The sequence below is a fragment of the Ovis canadensis genome, chromosome X (genome assembly GCF_042477335.2).
Source record: "Ovis canadensis isolate MfBH-ARS-UI-01 breed Bighorn chromosome X, ARS-UI_OviCan_v2, whole genome shotgun sequence".
In the NCBI taxonomy this organism is placed as follows: domain Eukaryota; kingdom Metazoa; phylum Chordata; class Mammalia; order Artiodactyla; family Bovidae; genus Ovis; species Ovis canadensis.
Genome location: NC_091727.1, coordinates 105,725,303 through 105,747,764, shown reverse-complemented (window position 1 = coordinate 105,747,764; position 22,462 = coordinate 105,725,303). Strand labels below are relative to the sequence as shown.

General features: G+C 40.1%; 1 protein-coding gene across 44 annotated transcripts in view; it reads right to left on the bottom strand.

Moving 5' to 3' along the window:
• Positions 1–22,462, bottom strand: part of ENOX2 (ecto-NOX disulfide-thiol exchanger 2) — a 284,254-nt gene that overhangs the window by 77,467 nt on the left and 184,325 nt on the right. For all 44 annotated transcript variants that reach the window (XM_070292034.1, XM_070292025.1, XM_070292028.1 and 41 more), the window contains one exon: positions 5,047–5,181. In XM_070292034.1, coding sequence (XP_070148135.1) covers positions 5,047–5,143 — 97 coding nt within the window. In that variant the 5' untranslated portion in view covers positions 5,144–5,181. The remainder of the gene's footprint in view (positions 1–5,046; positions 5,182–22,462) is intronic.

Genomic DNA, 22,462 nt, shown 5'->3' with positions numbered 1-22,462 from the left:
AGGACTGGAAAAGGTGTTTTCATTCCAATCCCAAAGAAAGGCACTGCCAAAGAATGCTCAAACTACCACACAATTACACTCATCTCACATGCTAGTAAAGTAATGCTCAAAATTCTCCAAGCCAGGCTTCAGCAATACGTGAACCATGAACTCCCTGATGTTCAAGCTGGTTTTAGAAAAGGCAGAGGAACCAGAGATCAAATAGCCAACATCTGCTGGATCATGGAAAAAGCAAGAGAGTTCCAGAAAAACATCTATTTCTGCTTTATTGACTATGCCAAAGCCTTTGACTGTGTGGATCACAATAAACTGTGGCAAATTCTTCAAGAGATGGGAATACCAGACCACCTAACCTGCTTCTTGAGAAATCTGTATGCAGGTCAGGAAGCAACAGTTAGAACTGGACATGGAACAACAGACTGGTTCCAAATAGGAAAAGGAGTACGTCAAGGCTGTACACCCTGCTTATTAACTTCTATGCAGAGTACATCATGAGAAACGCTGGACTGGAAGAAACACAAGCTGGAAAAAAGATTGCTGGGAGACATATTAATAAACTCAGATATGCAGATGACACCACCCTTACGGCAGAAAGTGAAGAGGAACTAAAAAGCCACTTGATGAAAGTGAAAGAGGAGAGTGAAAAAGTTGGCTTAAAGCTCAACATTCAGAAAATGAAGATCACGGCATCTGGTCCCATCACTTCATGGGAAATAGATGGGAAAACAGTGGAATCAGTGTCAGACTTTAGTTTTTTGGGCTCCAAAATCACTGCAGATGGTGACTGCAGCCATGAAATTAAAAGACGCTTTCTCCTTGGAAGAAAAGTTATGACCAACCTAGATAGTATATTCAAAAGCAGAGACATTACTTTGCTGAGTAAGGTCCGCCTAGTCAAGGCTATGGTTTTTCCTGTGGTCATGTATGGATGTGAGAGTTGGACTGTGAAGAAGGCTGAGTGCCGAAGAATTGATGCATTTGAACTGTGGTGTTGGAGAAGACTCTTGAGAGTCCCTTGGACTGCCAGGAGATCCAACCAGTCCATTCTGAAGGAGATCAACCCTGGGATTTCTTTGGAAGGAATGATGCTAAAGCTGAAGCTCCAGTACTTTGGCCACCTCATGCAAAGAGTTGACTCATTGGAAAAGACTCTGATGCTGGGAGAGATTGGGGGCAGGAGGAGAAGGGGACAACCCAGGATGAGATGGCTGGATGGCATCATGGACTCGATGGACGTGAGTCTGAGTGAACTCTGGGAGATGGTGATGGACAGGGAAGCCTGGCATGCTGCGATTCATGGGGTCGCAAAGAGTCAGACACGACTGAGCGACTGAACTGAACTGCACTGTTTGTCAATCAGCTGTCCAAAAATGTCTCTGTAGTTCTTACTACACAGGAAATTATGGATAGGGAAATAGAAAATAAGGTCAATGCCTTAGAAGAAGCAGAAGAATCAGTCCTGCTTACAGGGCAAGATATTACAGATTTAAAAATTAAGCTGTCTTTAAGGTGCCATGCTGAATTTAAATGGATGTGCGTTACCCTTCTACAAGTGAATGATTTCATACATTCTTGGGAACACATTAGGAATCACATTTTAGGCGTCTGGAATCATTCAGATTTTAGTATCAATATTTTTAAGTTATATCAGGATATTCAGAGTATGAAGCAGGCAGAGTTTGATTTTTCCTCTCAATGACTTTCTAATTCCCCTTTTGATAATCTGGAGGCATATCTTTCCCATGGATCCTTTTTTACAGTGATGATTAATGTGGCCATGTGCTTGTGCCTGTTGGTTCTGATTTGTGTAACAGCCCTGTGCCTTTTCAGAATACTCAACCGAAGTGTTTCTGCTTTATCTACTGAGTTTCATACTTATGCTCTAAAAAATAAGAAAGAGGGAGATGTCGGGAGCCATGTTAGGCATTACTGACAAAATGGAGGCACGGCCCCAGCCCCCTCTCCTCATTCCGCAGGCATGGACCCAGGATGAAGGAGTTAGCTCTTGTGATTCTGACTTGTTCTTCCTTTCTTCAGTTGAGTTGGCTGGAAAGAATGTTAAGGTGCTTATTGTTCTTGAGAGAAGCATGAGAAAGCACAAAGCCTTCTCCAGTTGTGCCCAGAAAATAATCTATAAAGTAAGCATTGACATTTGTTCAAGGATTTTTACAAAGAATGCCCCAGGATGAACACGTAGGCTGCAGCTTGAGGCCATGGGAAGGATTGTTATCTGAGACCTGTTTGTGAGGGAAATGTTTATGGCAGAGGAAGTTTGCTGAGTTTAGGGTTTAGGAATAATTAAGAATAGTTAGAAGCCTTTTTAGGAGATAGTGAGCTTAGGATACTAGGCGCAAGCAGGATTTAGAAAGACAAGAAATAAACTGAGGAATATGGTATGCAGCCCAGACATAAGCATGAGTTACAATGTAATCACAAGTAAACAGGATTCTGAGAGAATCACTGAAGCAGGAACTCTGTTTGAAGGGCAACAATGAGACAATTATCTGGGTGAGGGGGAACTGAAAATGTCAAACCTCTGACCTAATGCTTTTGAAAAAATATAAAAGAGAACCTGATGCTTGAAATAAATATGTAGTCCTGTACCTCGAGTCAGAGCCTACATCATTTCCCGCCGACACTGCTCATCCCTTCAAGCTGATCTGCTGGCTGCTGGAGTTGGACTCCAGCAAAATACAAATAGGTCAAATAACTTGCTCAAGGTCATGTAGCTAGAAAGTGGCAAAGCCAGAAATTAACACAAGCTGTTTGTCCTTGCAACCTGTGTTATTAAATACTAAGCAAGGTACTGTTTCTGCAGAAATAGCCATCTGAGCTACTGTTATGAAAACCATCCCAATTTTCTAGGCTTAACATTAACCCAAGCACAAGCATTGGGACTGTAACAATGGTTAGGATGACCTTTTTACTCTCAAAGCTAGGCCTTTTTTGTTGTTCCACATTTTAGATGGCTGGCTAAACACTGAAGATTACTTTGTGAGCACAGATTTATGTTTAGATGTGGTAATTTACAAATAATCTGATATAAGCTAATGTTTAGTTCCCTTGATATCAGAGAAGATCTGGCCTCAAGATATTTTTGAAGATATATACCCATACAGCTCAGACTTCCATGAATTGGTAATATTTAAGCCAAATCAGATAATCTAGTTGCCCTAGACTATGAGATTGTGATTCAGAACCACTGTATATAAAGCTATAATATATGAGATTTTAGTTTAAATTCTATTATAATGAAATAAGAAAGAAAAACGAAACAGAAAACCCATTACTCCTTTCAGAAATGTTTATGAGAAGTATATTAATTTTGATTTTCAAATGGCCAACATTTTGGAGCACTGACTATGTGTCAGGCATTGTTGAAGTACGATTTAATTCTCACAACAACCCTACATGCATCACTCTAGATTTGTTTCTCAACTTTAATGAGCTTATGAATTACGTGGGGATCATGGGAAAATTCAGCTTTGATTCAGTAGGTCTGGGCTGTGGCCTAAGATTCTGGAATTCTTAACAGCTTCCAGGTTATCTGGACCACACTTTGAGTAGCAAGTAGCGTAGACTGGCCTTAAGTGAATTTGGAAGATTAATGTTTAGGATGTTTTAAAAGTACTCCAGGATTCATGATATGGTGATTCTCTAATGTCTTCACAAACTCATTTTAAAAATCAAATTTATATTTCATATATCATTTATAATCATTCAAGAATTTACATTTGCATATTTGCCTACTTGCTAACATTTCTTTGTGACCCTCCAAATCAATATTCGCAGTACTTTCATGGTCATTTAAGGTCATATGCAGAGGTAATACAAGATTTGAGTTGCCCAAGGCACATTAATTAATTAAAAGACGCTTACTCCTTGGAAGAAAAGTTATGACCAACCCAGATAGTATATTTAAAAGCAGAGACATTACTTTGCCGACTAAGGTCTGTCTAGTCAAGGCTATGGTTTTTCCTGTGGTCATGTATGGATATGAGAGTTGGACTGTGAAGAAGGCTGAGCGCTGAAGAATTGATGCTTTTTGAACTGTGGTGTTGGAGAAGACTCTTGAGAGTCCCTGGGACTGCCAGGAGATCCAACCAGTCCATTCTGAAGGAGATCAACCCTGGGATTTCTTTGGAAGGGATGATGCTAAAGCTGAAGCTCCAGTACTTTGGCCACCTCATGCGAAGAGTTGACTCATTGGAAAAGACTGTGATGCTGGGAGGGATTGGGGGCAGGAGGAGAAGGGGACGACTGAGGATGAGATGGCTGGATGGCATCACGGACTCGATGGACGTGAGTCTGAGTGAACTCCGGGAGTTGGTGATGGACAGGGAGGCCTGGCATGCTGCGATTCATGGGGTTGCAAAGAGTCGAACACGACTGAGTGACTGAACTGAACTGAACTGAACTGAAGGCACATTAACAAACCCATTTTAATGGTTAATTGCTCTGACATTTCAGGAAGTTTTTTGTGTCTAAACAAAACCCTTCAGATGATATGGCATTTTTATTCTGACTTTTATCTTTAGTGGAGATGGAGTTAGTACACAGTGCCCATTCTCTTACAGGTTACTTTATTTTAAATATTCGAACAGTTATTCAATGTTAACAATAGTCTTTGGGTTATTTTTCACCATCTCCTGTCTTTTCCTTTAGGAACCTAAGATTTTTGGGATGTCTAAGTTCTCATTTTAGCTCCATGTTTATTTGCTTCACTTAAGAAACGTATAAAATTAGACAAACCGTAATTCCTTGCTGAATTCTCTTGTACTTTTATTTCAATGAACTACTTAAATGTTCAGTGACCATATCCTGCATCTGATATACCCCTAGCTTGACCATAGTGCAATAGGGAGTATACTAGTAACTACAGGCCACCCTGTAATTCATGAGTTATAAAGCTCATATTACAAAAATGCACACTCTAGGCAGAATCTAGTAAATGTCAACTTCAAAATAAGTTGTGTCATACTGTTATATTTATGTTCACATGGTCAATAAAAAGAAACACTTGTGAGGTGATTAAAAATAGCATACCAGGTAAAATTGGTTGTCCAGCAATTCCCAGTGGTGCCATTCCAAGATTATTCATTGCTGTGGCCCATGCAGTTGGATCAGACATAGGTAGAGTCATTGCAGTTGAATCCACATTCAGAGTTCTACTATTATCAGCTAGAAAGAAATGACAAGCAAAATAATTTGTTGTATTTAGGTTTCAGTATCCGGTTCACTTATCATTGTGAATCTGCCAAACTCTTTACAGAAATGGACTGATGGACAAGTGCTGGATACAGCCTTAATTTCAGCTCTTTACAAGGGTTAAAACAATACAGCTTGAACTGGCAGGAAGTCATAGAATTTGAACACAGTTTATCAGATAGCATTTTAGTGTTTCTTTCTCTCTTTCTCTCTCCCTCTACTCTTCCCCTCCTTTCTTCCCTCACTCCTTCCTACCTGTTTTAAAGCCAAAGAAAACTTTTTTTTAGAGCAGTTTTAGGTTCACAGTGAAAGTGAGGGAAAAGTACAGAGATTACACATATACTTCCACCCCCACACATGCACTGCCTCTCCCATTATCAATATTCCTCACGAGAGTGGTTCATTTGTTACAATGGGCAAATGTATATTGATGTATCATAATCACTCAAAAGCCATAGTTTACATTAGGCTTCAGTTTGGTGTTTTACATTCTATAGGCTTTGAAAAATTTATAACATACAGCCGTATCACACATGGTAATTTCACTGCCCTAAAATTCCTTTGTGCTCTGCTTATTCATCCTTGTCCCCTCCCCCAACTCCAGCAATCACTGATCTTTTACCATCTCAACAGTTTTGCTTTTTCTAGAATGTTATATACTTGGAATCATACAGTATGTAGCCTTTTCACATTGGCTTTTTTCACTTAGTCTTATGTATTTAAGTTTACGCCAAGTCTTTTCATGGCTCCATAGCTCATTTATCTTTAGTGCTGAATAATATTTCATTGTCTGAATATACCAGCATTTATCTTTTTACCTACTGAAGGACATTATGGTTACTTCAAAGTTTTGGCAATTATGAATAAAACAGCTATAAACATTTTTGTACACATTTTGCATGAACATAAGTTTTCAACTCCTTTGGGTAAACAGTAAAGGAATGCAATCACTGGACCCTATGGTAAGAACATATGTGGTTTTATAAGAAGTCGTCAATGCATGTGTACCCCAATGTTCATCACAACACTGTTTACAATAGCTAGGACATGGAAGCAACCTAGATGTCCATTGGCAGATGAATGGATAAAAAAGTGTGGTACATATACACAATGGAATATTACTCAGCCATTAAAAAGAATGCGTTTGAGTCAGTTCTAATGAGGTGGATGAAACTGGGGCCTAATATACAGAATGAAGTAAGTTAGAAAGAAAAACACAAATACTGTATATTAATGCATATATATGGAATTTAGAAAGATGGTAACGATGACCTTATATGCGAGACAGCAAAAGAGACACAGATATAAAGAATAGACTTTTGGACTCTGTGGGAGAAGGCAAGGGTGGGATGATCTGAGAGAATAGCATTGAAACATGTATATTAACACATGTGAAAGAGATGACCAGTCCAAGTTCAATGCATGAAACAAGGCACTCAAAGCCGGTGCACTGGGACAACCCAGAGGGATGGGATGGGGAAGGAGGTGGGGGGCGGGGGTTGGGACAGGGGGGGACACATATACACCTGTGGCTGATTCATGTCAATGTATGGCAAAACCCACAAAAATATTGTAAAGTAATTAGCCTCCAATTAAAATAAATTAATTAATTTTTAAAAAACGAGGTCATTAATGCTTCTTCCAGAGTACTTGTACCATTTTGCATCCCCACCTCCAGTAAATGAGAGTTCCTATTGATCCACAACATCATCAGTATTCAGTGTTAACAGTATTCTAGATTTTGGCCATTCTAATAGGTTTGTAGTGGTATTTTATTGTTGTTTTAATTTGCATTGCCCTGATGACATATGATGGAAAGCAGCTTTTCAATATCCTTATTTACCATCCATATATTTTCTTTGATGAGGTGGAGGTGGAGCTTCCCTTGTAGCTCAGTTGGTAAAGAATCTGCCTGCAGTGCAGGAGACCTGGGTTCAATCCCTGGGTTGGGAAGATCCCCTGGAGAAGGAAATGGCAACCCATTCCAGTATCCTTGCCTGGAAAATATAATGGACAGAGGAGCCTGGTGGGCTGCAGTCCATGGGGTCGCAAAGAGTCGGGCACGACTGAGCGACTAACACTTACTATATGAGTCATTGGTCTATTTTTCAATCAGGCTGTTTGTTTTACTATTGTTGAATTTTAAGAGTTCCTTGTATATTTTAGATAATAGTCCTTTATCAGGTATGTATTTTGTAAATACTTTCTTCAAGTCTATGCCTTGTTTTCTCAATCTCTTGACATTGTCTTTCACAAAGCTTTTAATTTTAATGAAGTTTAGGTGACCAAAATTTTCTTTCATGGATCATATTTTTGGTATTATAGTTAAATAGTTATACCCATATCCAAGGTGTCATCTAGGTTTTCTCTTATGTTGTCTTCTAGGAGTTTTATAGTTTTGCTTGTTACATTTTGGTCTATGATCCATTTTGAGTTAGTTTTGTGATGGGTATAAGATTTGTATGTAGATTCATTTTTTTGCATGTGGATGTACAGTTGTTTTAGCACATTTGTTGAAGAGACTACCTTTGCTCCATTCATCAAAGATCTGTTGATTCTATTCATGTGGGTCTATTTCTGGGCTCTCTATTCTGTTTCATTGATCTATTTGTCTATTTTTCACCAATGCCACACTTTCTTGATTACTGTAGCTTTATAGCAAGTCTATGGAGAAGGCAATGGCACCCCACTCCAGTACTCTTGCCTGGAAAATCCTATGGATGGAGGAGCCTGGTGGGCTGCAGTCCATGGGGTCGCTAAGAGTCGGACACGACTGAGCGACTTCACTTTCACTTTTCGCTTTCATACACTGGAGAAGGAAATGGCAACCCACTCCAGTATTCTTGCCTGGAGAATCCCAGGGATGGTGGAGCCTGGCGGGCTGCCGTCTATGGGGTCGCACAGAGTCGGACACGACTGAAGCGACTTAGCAGTAGCAGCAGCATAGTAAGTCTTAAAGTTGTATAGCATTCTTCTTCAACATTTTGTTGGCTATTCTGATCAGGTCTTTTACCTCTCCATAAACTTTAGAATCAATTTTTTTTTTCATATCCACAAAATAACTTGCTTGGGTTTTGATTGAAATTGCACTGAATCAAGTTGGGAAAAACCGACATCTTGACAGTATTGAGTCTTCCTATCTATGTAGTGCTGGAGAAGATTCTTGAGAGCCCCTTGGACTGCAAGGAAATCAAACCAGTCAATTCTAAAGGAATTCAACCCTGAATATTCATTGGAATGACTGATGCACCAATACTTTGGCCACCTGATGCACAGAGCTGACTCACTGGAAAAGACCTTGATGCTGGGAAAGATTGAAGGTGGGAGGAGAAGGGGATGACAAAGGATGCGATGGTTGGATGACATCACCAACTCGATGCACATGAGTTTGAGCAAGCTCTGGGAGTTGGTGATGGACAGGGAAGCCTGGTGTGCTGCAGTCCATGGGGTCTCAAAGAGTCAGACATGACTGAGTGACTGAACTGAACAAGACACTTAGTATCATTTTTAATAATATTATACTATACTAATTATTACTATTATTATTATTAAGGGAAGATATGAGAGAGGATTGCACTGCCTATATTAATATTATAATTCTGCATGTCTTCTTCCAGCATGGAATGAATGGTCTATAGGGAAAGATACTGGATAGCTTCTTTCCCTCTAAAGCTTCAGAGCATTGCTTTCTATTATTTTAATGAACTCAAATAGCAGACACACTCACATTCAAAGGTTAGTACTTAGCGACTGAACAACAACAGAATCCATGAACATGAAATATCTATTTCTTCTTTGATTTTTGAACCAGCATTTTTTAGTTTTCTGAGTTTTTCTTTTCAAGTGTACACACCACAGGAGCTTGGAATAATTAAGACATTTCCCATTCTTCTCATAGTCTAGTTGCAAATGATTACTTCACCAGCTTCCATCCAAACTACTCATGCTTGCAAACCAAGAAATATCACCCAAGGGCTTCTATAGTACCATGGAAAGAAAAAAATATATTCCTAATGGAATTTCACATCTTTGAGGCAGTACTATTGAGTTGGACACACCATTAACAAACATAAACTTAGCCAATTGAGTATTTCGGGTGTTAGGATAGCAGAGTACAAGTAGATAGGAGGCAGTCCCTGCCCTTAAAGGTGATACAATCTAACTGAAGAGACTGATGATGATGGTGTTGATTACTACTATTATCACTATTATTACTATCATCACCACCTCTATCCATTACTGGACTTCCCTGGTGGCCTTGATGGTAAAGCGTCTGTCTACAATGCGGGAGACCCGGGTTCAAGCCCTGGGTTGGGAAGATCCCCTGGAGAAAGATATGGCAATCCACTCCAGCACTATTGCCTGGAAAATCCCATGGACAGAGGAGCCTGGTAGGCTACAGTCTACTGGGTCACAAAGAGTCGGACACAACTGAGTGACTTCACTTCACTTCACTTCACTTTATCCATTGCTGCCACCATCAAACACTTGCCATATGTTAGGTAAAGCTCTTGGCATGCAGCATTTTCATTTAACTTTCAAAACAACCCGATGAGATAAGGGCTCTTTATAACTCCATTTAATAGATGAGAGGCTTTGAAGACTTACATATGTAGTTCAAGGTCACACAGGATGTATACTTTTAGGCACCATGCTTTGGTATCTCCAAGTAAACAATTAGGAAACAATGAAAGACTCAAATGGTATAGACTAGGAATGTTACTGAAGTTTAAGGAACACTTTTAGGAGAAGACAGGATTTGAAACAATGGGCAAGATTTCTATCAAATATGTCTTGAGTTACGGGTAGTTATTAAATAGGTAAAGAAGAGGGGGTAAGACATTCCAGAGCAGGGATGACAAGTAAGCAAAGATGTTGAAGTGGATGATACATGCATATGCATGTATATATTGCACAGTTGGGAGAGATATAGTTGTAAGTCACCTGAGCACAAAAAGTCTTTTATTTTGGTAAATTTCCCTCTGACTACTGATATGCATTAAAAAAGAAACCTTTCCATTGCTTTCCTCCTATCTTCCAGTATGCACTCCTGCCAATTATACACCGGAAGGCAACTCTTTCCTAACAGTAGCTTTCTAACATTCGTCCATCACATCCTTCCAAACTGGCAATATGAGGGGTGAATCATGACTGTGTTATTTACACAAGTGTTATTTTGGACAATGATTGGTCATTAGAAGTAAATGCATGTGGCCAATTTCTGAAATGCTAGTTTTTATTATTCTTCTAGACAGACTGCCTATGCTTCCCCTCCATAAACCACTCCCTGCCCCCAAGAGTGATTGATGGCCCTAAGCATTTGTTACTGCCGTCAGAAGTTACATTTCAGAACTGGTGGTTTCTTCATCTGTAGGAGCTCTAGTCCTCACACCCAGCTTTCAGTGTTCTCCTTGAAGGCATACAAGGCTGGAAATAGCCTCCTTGTAAATAAGATCAAGAAAACAAACATGGGCATCAAATATCCTTTGGGCCAAGAGTTTATATAATGATCATTAGGTTCATCTTGACTCTCAATTGCCAACTAGACGGGCAAGTTTTTAGAGAATGTCATAGCTGGAAGGGACCTTTAGACATTACTGAGTCTACACTTTGATTTTCTCCGCTGGCTGCGGAACAACTTAGAGGAAACAGCTAGGTTTAAAAGGACTGAACCTTAATGTGAAAAATATTTTCTTTTGCAGCAGTTTGGGAAATGTATAAGAGAATTAGGAATTATTCTCAATATAGAATTTTGAGATTAAAAAAGAGTTTACAATGTACCTAGCCAAGCCCTGGACTAATTTGGTGGGGGTGGAGGGAGAATGAACTAAATTATCAGTTTTTTTAAAAGGACAATACTATCCCACTCTTTTCAAAATATACATTAATTCACAGTGCATGTTAAAATGTTAGCAAGTAGAGTTCCTGTTAGGCTTGTTTACAGTGAACAGATAAGGATGATGCATAATTAACAGCATTATTTTGCTACAGTGAGCTCAGTTCTTAAATCCTCAAGGAGTTCTGCTTTAAATGCCCTTCTCATCTCCCTCCCTTCCCCCAACACCCATCTCCACCTGTCAAATCCTACTCATTTCTCAAGGATCTTCTCAAATGCCACTGTCTGTGAAGCCACCTCACTGGAATTAATCACTTCTTCCTATATTTTCTCATAATATTTTATCTAGAATTTGATTTTCATATATTTGCTTATTCTCCACTTCTTCCCAAACCAAACCAAGCTTTTATTGAGTCTTAGTATATGCCATGTTCTGTGTTAGTGACTAGGCATACAGAGATGAACAAAAGTCATTTATTATTCTGGAAGAACTCACCATACCATGAGAGGCATGACATATAAACAACCAAATACAAATCATTATAATCAGTGCTGTAACAAACTATGAGTAAAGTGCTGTAGGAACAAAGATGGAGTAATGAAACCTGCTGGAATGGGTTTGGACATATGTGTTCAGGGTTGAGAGGTGGAGGAGATGAGAAATAGTCAGGGAAGCCTTCACTGGCAAAGAATCATTTGAAAAAAGTCTTTAAAAGGGATAGGGTTTTCTCCTAGGTGGCGAATAGAGGATTAGGCTTGAGAAGCATTCCAGGAAGCAAGAACAATGAACATTTACCTCTGCCTTGAATTACAGTTATTGGATACACATTTGTCTTCTGTTAGCCCGCATACTCTGTTAGGTCAAGGACTGGGTTTGGGGCATCTTTGTTTCCCCATTTCTTATGTTAATGTTTAGTATGGGGTAGGTATTCCAGAAATACTTGAATGAATGAATAAAGAAAATCTAACTTATATTGATTTGGGGCACAATAAGCAATCTATGCAATGGCACTCATTTATTATTTGTATACCTTTCCAGAATGATAAATTGCCTTAAAATGGATGGCATAATTGCTAAACTGATTCTCTATCCAGGACAACTGAATTTATATGTAGGAATTTACTTAAGAGTTATAACCAGGGATAGATACCAATTAATAATTAATAATTCACTTTGATCTTATTGGCTATAATCTTTTCCCCGTATAGGCACAGCCATATATATAAGCAAGCTTGTAAGTTTTTACTTTCAAAGAGAAATCCAGATGATCATTTCTGGCAGCAATCTGGATTTAAGGTGTGCATTAACAAAACATGCTGTGCTAAACATCTGTTATGAATCATCACTTAATGGTTGAAAAGTTAAGTCTTGATTAACTTATCAGACTACAAATGGACATCTAACAATTTTTTTAGGTAGTTCCATGTCACTAAAGGAAGAGATTGCTCATTTTCTTATGAGTCCCACACTCATGGGCAGGAGCCAAGAATATTCAGAAGGTTAAGTGCTAGGGTTGTCAAATGGTCTTCAAAATGTCTCACCCAAGTCTGTAGATCATGTCCTGCTAGGCTGGTTCTCTTGTTCTGCTTGTGTGGCAACTCCTCAAGACATCATAAGCTGTAGAGTGGCTATAAATAAGTGTGCCCTAGGTAAGCTGATTGAAGATTAGCACTTTGGAACAAGAGTTCATTAGCACCAAAAAAATGTAAAAGACTGGGAAGTGAACACCTACTTTAAGCTGGTATCACCACATAACTATCAAATCACTACTGCCATCTGTTTATTTTTGCATTGTTTATGCTTCACTGATTAAGTACTCAAGTACTGTCAAAGTTATTTGATCTTGAAGACAATGCACACACACACACACACACACACACACATATTCTGTGATAACCTCATCCTGTAGTAGATTTAATTATTTCCAATATTTCCTTTGAAACAATTTTAGTATATTGCTGCCATTTTGCCAGATATATTTTATTAAGACATAAGCTCTTCTCTGATAATTTACTCGCCTACAATTTTCTTTCTTTTGTTCAGGTTTACATCCATTGTTTTTTTATGCTTGCTATAACTTGATTACACAGTACTGTACAAAGTTGAGGAGAGAATTTTGTCAACAAACATCTATTGAAAGTCTCTCAAGGGTAGGAAGTAATCTTGCCTAGGGATCAAGAGCACGGGTAAGGGAGTCAGATGGGTCTGGACCAGTCAGCTCTGCTACTTAGTAACTGTAATGTGATCATTAATTCTCTTTTCTTTTCTTCTCTTTTTGACAGCCTGCCTTCCAATATTCCTTTCATATTTTAGTGTATGTTCACTGAGTATCTTCTATGTGTTGGCATTATTCTAGATATTGAAGATATAATGGTGAGCCAAGCAGGCCTTATCCTTGGTTTTATGAAGCTAACACTACAGTGAAGGAGGGGGATATAAAATAATTACATATTATGATAAGTGCTCTGAATAAAGAACTGCATTTGATGAGAAAAATGTCAAGCAACAAAATTAGGAAAATAATAGTATCTACCTTAAAAGTTTATTGAAGATTAAATTAGATAATGTGGGTGAAGAACTTAGCATGGCTTCTGGGTCATATTGAGCACTTGCTAAGGTAGTAATCATAACACGGTAATAATTAAGATGATGATGTAGAAGTAGTCCTAGCCTTCAAGGGTTCAAAGTCTACTGAGAGACAGCATATATTTGAGTTATTGCACTACACTATACCGGAGAAGAAGGCAATGGCACCCCACTCCAGTACTCTTGCCTGGAAAATCCCATGGACGGAGGAGCCTGGTAGGCTGCAGTCCATGGGGTCACTAAGAGTCGGACACGACTGAGTGACTTCACTTTCACTTTTCACTTTCATGCATTGGAGAAGGAAATGGCAACCCATTCCAGTGTTCTTGCCTGGAGAATCCCAGGGACGGTGGAGCCTGGTGGGCTGCCGCCTCTGGGGTCGCACAGAGTCGGACACGACTGAAGCGACTTAGCAGTAGTAGCAGCAACTACACTATACAGATAACAAAACTGAGGCATGGAGAGTTTAGGTCATCAGCTCAATATCACACAGCTAATAAGTGGTAGAACAGAAATACCAGCCCAGACAGCTCTAATGCCAATGACCAGAGACTTATCCATCCTACTAAACCCCCTCCAAAAGAGCCCCTTTATTGACTGTGTTCCCCTAGATCATTAAAAACATTACTATCACAGCTCTTACTACATTATATTTTCATCAGCTTTTTCTGTGGTTGTCTCTCCTCCTAGGCTCTGGAATCCCTTATTCCTCCTCGTTATTCCTAATGCCTAGATACTGTGTCTGACATAGAGAACATGTTCAGTAAATAATTTTAAACAAATTAATAAGGAAATCTATGAGTATATATAAGGGAGGCCTGCACAGACATTGTTCTTCCCAGAAGCAGATGCCAAACTATTTAAAATGGGATACTATTCTGTTGTTGTATTAAGATGAAATCTATTTTAGTGAGTTTCTTATGAATATTTTAGATGGAGAGAGAGCAGATAAAATGGTATTATAGTCCAAACATGCTGATAATGTAAGAGAATCACAATTACAGAAATACTAACTTTAACAATGATAGGTTTGGAGATAGGGAGATAATTGTCATCAGAGAAATTCTTTATGGGTAAGAAAGAACTGACTGGAATTTCTTGAGAATTTAAAGTTATTAAACTTACTAAAATAAATGTGTGTGTAGCAGCCATATTTGTTAATACCTTGAGGGTAGGGAATATAAACCTCATTTACTTTTGTATATTCTACAGTGACTAGCTCAAAGTAGGTGCCAATAAATAGGCTTTTAAATAAATTAACTCTGCAAGGACTCAGTAATTGTCCAAGTGGGGCTTACCTGCAATGCCTATTTCATAGAGCCATACCCATATAAGATGGCATTGTGTGATCCAGAACAGAACTTAGCTCCTAGTTATTTCTGCAGAAGGAAAATGGTGGTTCAAAGCTGGGTAAGACATCAAACCTCTGGAACATATCAGGATTTAGATAAATGGTGAATGATAGTAATTATAAGACCAATAATAGTTAACACTTTTAAAATTCTTATTATGTGCTAAGCATTGTTCTAGGCACTTTATATACATTAATTTGAAACTCAAAGCCCTATAAAGTAGGACCTCTCATTATCCCTATTTTACTAATGAGGGTAACAGAACCAGAAAAGTTAAGTGACCTATACAAGCTAACCTCATACATTAGTTTGCAGTGGAGCTGGGATTCAAACCCAGGCAGTCTTGCTCCACTGATCCACAGTTCATGCTTTTAGCCACTGTACTATATATAAACCCAGTGGTTCAGTGGCAAAGAATCCACCTGCCAATGCAGGAGATGCAAGAGGGGGGTTTGGGCCCTGGGTCAGGAAGATCCCCTGAAGTAGGAAATGGCAACCCACTCCAATATTTTTGCCTGGAGAAATCTAGGTACAGAGGAGCCTGGCAGGCTACCATCCAGCAGGTCACAAACAGTTGGACATGACTGAGTTAGCATGCATGTACCTGGAAATAACACTAGGAATACCAAGACAAAGGAAAAGAGAGGAAGTTAAGAAAATGCTTGCATGGAACATGGCAGAAAACATCTCTAGCATATTACACAGGACCTTGCATGCAGTAGGTTTGCAAGGTCTATGTTGTGGAAGATTATGGCACAAGGGCAGGGTGGGGTGTCTTAGAACTCATTAACATTGTATTTTCTGTTCTGCAGCTAAGGGAAAGGAAGCAGCAGGATAAATCATGTTTGGGGTCTACATTAAGCCTAGGGCTCAAGAGTTTATCTTCTGTTTGGTATTTGTTGCTCAGGAAGCAATATTGTGCATTGTACGTGTTATTTTAAATCCCTCTTCATATTCTTTGAAAATTAACAATCCGTCATTGTTTGTGAACAATGCACTGACACCCCAGGCACACCCTCATTCTCTGTCTGATCACAGACGTCACCAGTGATGCCACAGCTTGCATCATGGCCATGCAGGGTCAGAGAATTGATGGGGGCTTTAAGACAAGGCTCCCCAGAGGCTTGAGAGAGATGATGCTACTAGGCAAGCGAGGGTTTTACCTCTTTATGAGTATTACCAAGGATGGATCAAGGAACCACTCAAAGGGATCAGGATATCACAACATATTCTTTCTTGGGGAAGGGGGAGAGGAGGAAGGGAGGGAAAAGAAAAAAAATAAAGGGAAAGGGAAAGGTTTTTATGCTGGCTTACATAGTAAGTAAGTATTCTCACGAGCTGTGAGTGTGGTGGGGCAGAGCTAGATCCTCAGGGTCTGCGGATGAGAACCTCAGGATACAGGGTGTTTCACAAAGTAACCTTCATGCTGGAAGACTCATTGTTCTAATCGATAAGCTGAAGAGTCCTGGAGAGAGCCACCTCCATACTGGAGCAGTAATAGGAATGTTAAAGGTTTTAAACTAGATATATAAGAAGCTAGGGTGCCAAGCTAGCCCTCCAGATGGCAGTTGCAGTGGGGTTGGGGTGTAGTGACAAAGAAGGTCAAACATTTTGGCATATGCCTCTCCAAGGAACTCACAGCGTTTACTCTACATTTATGAAGGGATCAGGGTACAGTGGGAGGAGTACAGATGTGGGGCCCAGATCTCAGATCAAGTCTTGGCTCTGTTATTTACTAGCTGTGTGACTTTAGGCAAGTTTCGAAAACTCTTTAGCCTGTTTATTCACCTGCAGTTAGAAATAATGGTATCTATCTTTCAGGTACTAAGCTAATGATAATAATGTTGATTCCTAATATCGATTAAATGCTTGCTTGTGTGAATGCATGCTTAGTTGCTTCAGTCGTGTCTGACTCTTTGCAACCCCATGGACTGCAGCCCGCTAGGCTCCTCTGTCCATGGGATTCTCTAGGCAAGAATACTACAGCGGGGTGCCATGCTCTCCTCCAGAGGATCTTCCCAAGCCAGGGATGGAACCCGAGTCTCCTGTGTCTCCTACATTGCAGGCAGATTCTTTACTGCTGAGCCACCAGAGAAGCTGATTAAATGCTTATTATATGCCAAACACTGTTTTAAGGCTTTATATGAGATATTTCATCTAATCTGTATAACAATCCTATGAGATAGGTAAGATTTATCATTAGATCCATTTTACAGATAAGCAAAATGGAACACAAAGAAGTTAGGAAGTTACCCAGGGTCCCAGATGGAGTTAATGCTGGAGGTGAAATTCAGATTCAGGAAGTGTGGCGCCAGATCCCACACTTTTAGCCACTGAGCTATATCCTATCACCACACTATAAAGAATGCAGAACCTGAGATCTGACACAGACCAAGTACTTAGTTGTGATTTAACCCCACTTCCCTTATCATTCCCTTTCTTTTTTTCTGTTTAAGAAAGAAACTATTTGGCTGCTGTGTGGGGGTCTCTTCTCCCACTTCCCTAAGTTGAAGCAGGGGCCTCCTTAGTTATTTCAGGGTGATCTGGCATGAGTGAGTTGAAGAATCTCAGAGATAGTCCTTGTCAATTCAATGTGATGAGCTGAATGTGAGCCAGGAAAACAGGTTGAAGTCAGAGGCAGGGGTGGTGGAGTCCCAGCAGGCTCTACGATGGGAACCTTGGAGGGCTTCCTCTGTCAGTAAGAGCAGAGACGAGCTGTCCTAGAGAGGCTGTCTTGGGCTTTGCTGAGGTCCGTAATTCCCCACTCTTGGCTTCTTGGGCTTCTGAGATACCAGTGAACTCATATTACGCTGGTCAAGGGTGAATGGTTGACCGTGGTTCTCTCGTCCCTAGGATTGCATCATCACATGCCGCGTATTCCCTCATCTAACACTTACAGAAAGAAAACCAGAAAGAAGCATGACTGGGCCACAAAAATGCTACTAGACACCAGCTCCTTTAACATCTCTCCTAATTGCCGGATAAGCCACACATTTCGTTTCCTGGTTTTGAGACAGACACATGACTATTACTGTCTGATCCCAGATAGTGTAACTACTGGCTTTCAACTGGAAATCTTACTATTTAATAAACTAATTGCATTTCAGGTACTGAACCTGCTCTTTAGGTTAATGGCATGGTTGGTGGTGGAGGGGTGTGAGTGGAGAAAGAACAAAATAGAAGCATAAAACTCTGAAAGTTCCTAAAGCTCTCTGGTCAATGCTTTTCTGAGGCAAGTTGCGTAAGAGATGACTTGGCAACCCCGCAGCTATGCTGTTGGAAGTCTGGCAAGATCTCTTGGAGGAAAAACAAATAAACAGCCCAGAGGTTAATCCACAAGCCGTTCTGCTTTAGCCCTTGTCGCTGAAAATCTTTCCAACATGTTTCAGTCCACTTCTGGCCATAGGAGATAGAGTAAAACAAAGATAAATATAGCCTGGGCTAGATCTGGAATTAGGAGGGCTGAGTTTGAGCTCTGGCTCCACTGTTTACTTGTGGTGCAGCAATCACTTACACCCGTGTTTGTCCAAGTGCATTCCAATCATGTGCATCAGAATCACCTGGAGTGCTGTCTAAACAGCCAAGTTCCAGGGTCCACGGCTGAGGTTTTCATCTGAGTGGTGCCAAGAATCTGCCTGTTGAACAAGCAACCTAGATGACTCTTATGCCCACTACACATTTGCGAAACACAGAGTTTCAGTTTTCTCATCTGTAAATAAGAATGGTGAAAACAACACATGTGGTCAACCCGAATCTTTGAGTGAGGTTATGGCAGAGCTTCAGGATACATTCTGAATATTAATTTAACAACCATGTTAAATCCATGTAGCATTTGATGGTCCCAAGGTGAAAAATCCATGTTTCTCTGCTCTTTGAGGGGTTCATAGAGTAATGGGAGAGACAAATGTGAAAACAAAATTATTGTTTGATAATGGCTAAATGGGTGTGAGGAAAAGGGAGGTAGCTACTCTGCTAGTACGAGAGGAGGTGGTGGAGGTGGGAGAGGAGCATAGAGGAAGTGATGCTAAGCGGGAGAAGATTATTTTAAAGTGAGTTTTGAGAGAGAAGTCAGTTACAGGTACTGTGGGTATCTTAAAAGTGTAGCAGATAAGGCTGTATTTGTGCTAAGTCTAAAACCTATAATAGAAAGTGTTCTTGTTTGGGGGGATGGGTATGAGTGGAGAGTATTTTCTATATCAGTTTACTTATTACTCCTGGCTCCTAGAAGTAGAGTGTTAAAAAACTGGAGTCATTTTGTGTTCCCTAGTGTGTGGGACTCTGAGAGGATGGGTATTCAACTATGTTGTTGACTTGCTCTGCAAGTCACTAACTGGAAGGCCATGGTCTAAGTTAGGGGGTGGGACACTGGCTATGAGCACTATAAACAAGTCAAGTGTTAAATCCTACTGATAATGGGAACTCTGGCTTGAGAACTAGCTGCCTCAGCAGAGAGATCCTCGACTAGTAAGGGCAATGCTATATATACACATGGAGCCGCAGCAGCCAGTGACTAATGGCTCTGCTTTGGGCCAGCAACCTTGGCCCCGATCTGGCTTCTTTACCTCTACAGTCCAGCCCAACTTGGGTTTTTAAACTCCACCTCAATTTGAAAATAACAAAAGCCTTTACTATACAGAACGTCACACTGTCCCCACTTCCCTTCATGTTTCAAAATGACTGAGGTTTTCTGGAAACCTGAAACACACTTTCAACAACTCCCTTCATGCCTTTGCCGAGACCAAGGATAATAAACTCTCAACCCTTAATGCTGTATGACCTCAAGCAAAGAAAAAATGAAGTTGTAACAATGATTAAGATCGTGGTTTTGGATTACATCTGAGTTCTAATCTTGGCCTGCAGCTTATTAGCTGCATGATTCTAATGAAGTGACTCTGTTCTTCATTTTCCACATTTGAAAAATGAGGATAACAACAAGTACCTATCTCATAGGGTTCTGGTAAGGATTAAAAGAGAAAATACGTTGGAAGAAAAGCCCCACTGCAATGCCTAGCTTAATAAGTAGTAGTAGAATACTAGTAATCATTATTAATACATTAACCATACTGGGCATTACCTCTGATACCTTTTGGTAAACAGGGGCTATTTCGGGTGAGGAGAGAGGGGAGTGTTATGATTACTTCAGGCGAAAAGAACAGGAAAGTACCAGTATAGGAACCAGCCATTAATAATAGTGGGGAATGTATTTAAACGAAGAAGAATAAGATGGCTTCTCTTTAACCAATTCTTTACCAACAGCACTGCCAGAAAGAACAGCAGGACTAACGTATATGCCTCTTATTTGATTGATGCATTTTCTAAAAGCGGTACTGCTAATAAAATCCTCAGAAGATTTTCCAGTGTTGCCTTCCTCCAAACCCACCAGACCTGCTGCCAAAACCCACTTGCTTTTTTTTCTCCAAAAGCATTAATGGCATTTGTATCCAGGCTCTCCTCTCGTGATCACCTCATCTATGGTGGAGGAAAACCACAATAAGTTAGTGTCACATCTCAATTATCCATGACCAGGATAGGGGGCAGTGGGCAGTGCTCTTCATGGCCAGCTTTCCAGGAAGACAAAGGAAGGTTAGAAAGGGAGGTCACAGCATGGACCTCTGTGACAGCTGGGCAGAGGACACCCACTGTATGTATCAGCCTACTCTAGGAGTAATTCGTATGCAAGTGATTTGGTCAGCAGTTTGTGATTCTGGAACACTATTCATAAAAGTGCCTTTCCTGGAATCTATCTTATATATGACGTATTTTTCCCCATTTAATTCAATAGTCCTCCTGAATATTTTAATACAGCAATAGTAGTCCAAATAGCAAACACATGTGAGTTATTGACTTTCTTTCCTTTTATCCATTTCTGCTGTAACTGAAATTTTCTTCCTGAGTGAATCTCCAGGCCACTAGTGACATTACCTTTAATCCATTCGTGTTTCTTTTTCTTCTTTATTTCTTTTTTAAGTTGGTATTAACATGGAAGAGACATAAGCAGTTAAAAAATAAAAGACGTCTAGGTTGGTGACGATCTCCAGAGCAAAGCTTACAGGGACTGGTAGAGCAAATTTGATTTGAAAATGATTACACAAGGTGAATTCTGTGTAAATAATGAATTGGAAAGAAAATCAGGCTGGGAGTATTTGCTTATCCACTTATTTCCACATGGAAGAAAAGCCATAATTCCTGTCAGCCTGTGCTTACAGCATGCCTAGATTGGCCAGAGAGAAACCAACCAGTGATGGAAATAAATACACAAGCCCACTCATCCACTGCGTTCTCTGTCAGGTGCGACACCAAGGAAAGCCATAAAGATAATATGTCTTTGGGTAACAACCCATAAATCCATGGTTACAGTTCAAGCACTTAGCTTCAAATTCCCAAATGACCATGCCACTGTTCTTTCCTCTTCCAGAAGCTAGAAGTTCACTGTCAAAAAGGAGGGGAGGGGAGGGGAGGGGCAAGGCAGCTAAAATGCTCAGCGACCCTAGCAAAATTCTGGGAAGGCTTGCCCTCCTCACAAATCACATCTTGAGAAACTAACTGGTATGTCGCTGGAAGACACTGTCAGAGCTAGCTGAGGATTTTATCAAAGTGCAGCTAAAACAAAACAAAGCAAAGAACAAAGTGTGCCTAGCTTTCAAGAGCAGTGTTCCTTATAATGTACAGCTGATTTCTGCATATCAAGTCTTATTTTTCCACTGACTCACACTTTTTTCTATTTTTAAAAATTAAATATTGAGTAGTTATAAAGAGGAATTTATAAGAGACAAATGTGAAGTATAAAAAACAATGATTCATGGCTCAAGAGGGAGGGGATATTATATACTTAGGGCTAATTCATGTTTTTTGTATGGCAGAAACCACCCCAACATTGTAAAGCAATTATCCTCCAATTTAAAAAAAGAGAGAACAAAAAGCCCCCCAAAAAACGGTGCACTTAAAATTGTATATACAACAGGCAGTTGAAGAAAAAGAACATAACTATTACTTTTAAGGGTTTCCCAGGTGGCGCAGTGGTTAAGAATCTGCCTGCCAATGAAGGAGATGCAAGAAATGTGGGTTCCATCCTTGGCTCAGGAAGATCCCCTGGAGAAAGAAATGGGAACCCACTCCAGTATTCTTGCCTGGAGAATCCCATGGACAGAGGAGTCTGGTGGTCTACTGTCCAGGGGGTCATAGAGAGACACGACTGTGTGAGCACGCATGCATGCAGGAACTTTAAAGGCCACCATGTGCCCCTCCCCTAATTCTTTCCATCTCCCCTCAGAGATAACCACTATTCTGAATTTTGTGTTAATTATTCCTTGCTTATCTTTATAGTACTACTATGCATAATGACTGTCTCTTCAGAATGTTTTATCTGATTTTCAGAAGGATTCTTCAGTCTCCAGGAGCTTTAACTTGTGCTGTTCTTCACATTCCAATGAGCTCCCTGGCTTCCCCCATCCACCTCCAGGTTGCCCAGTAACTGGTAAT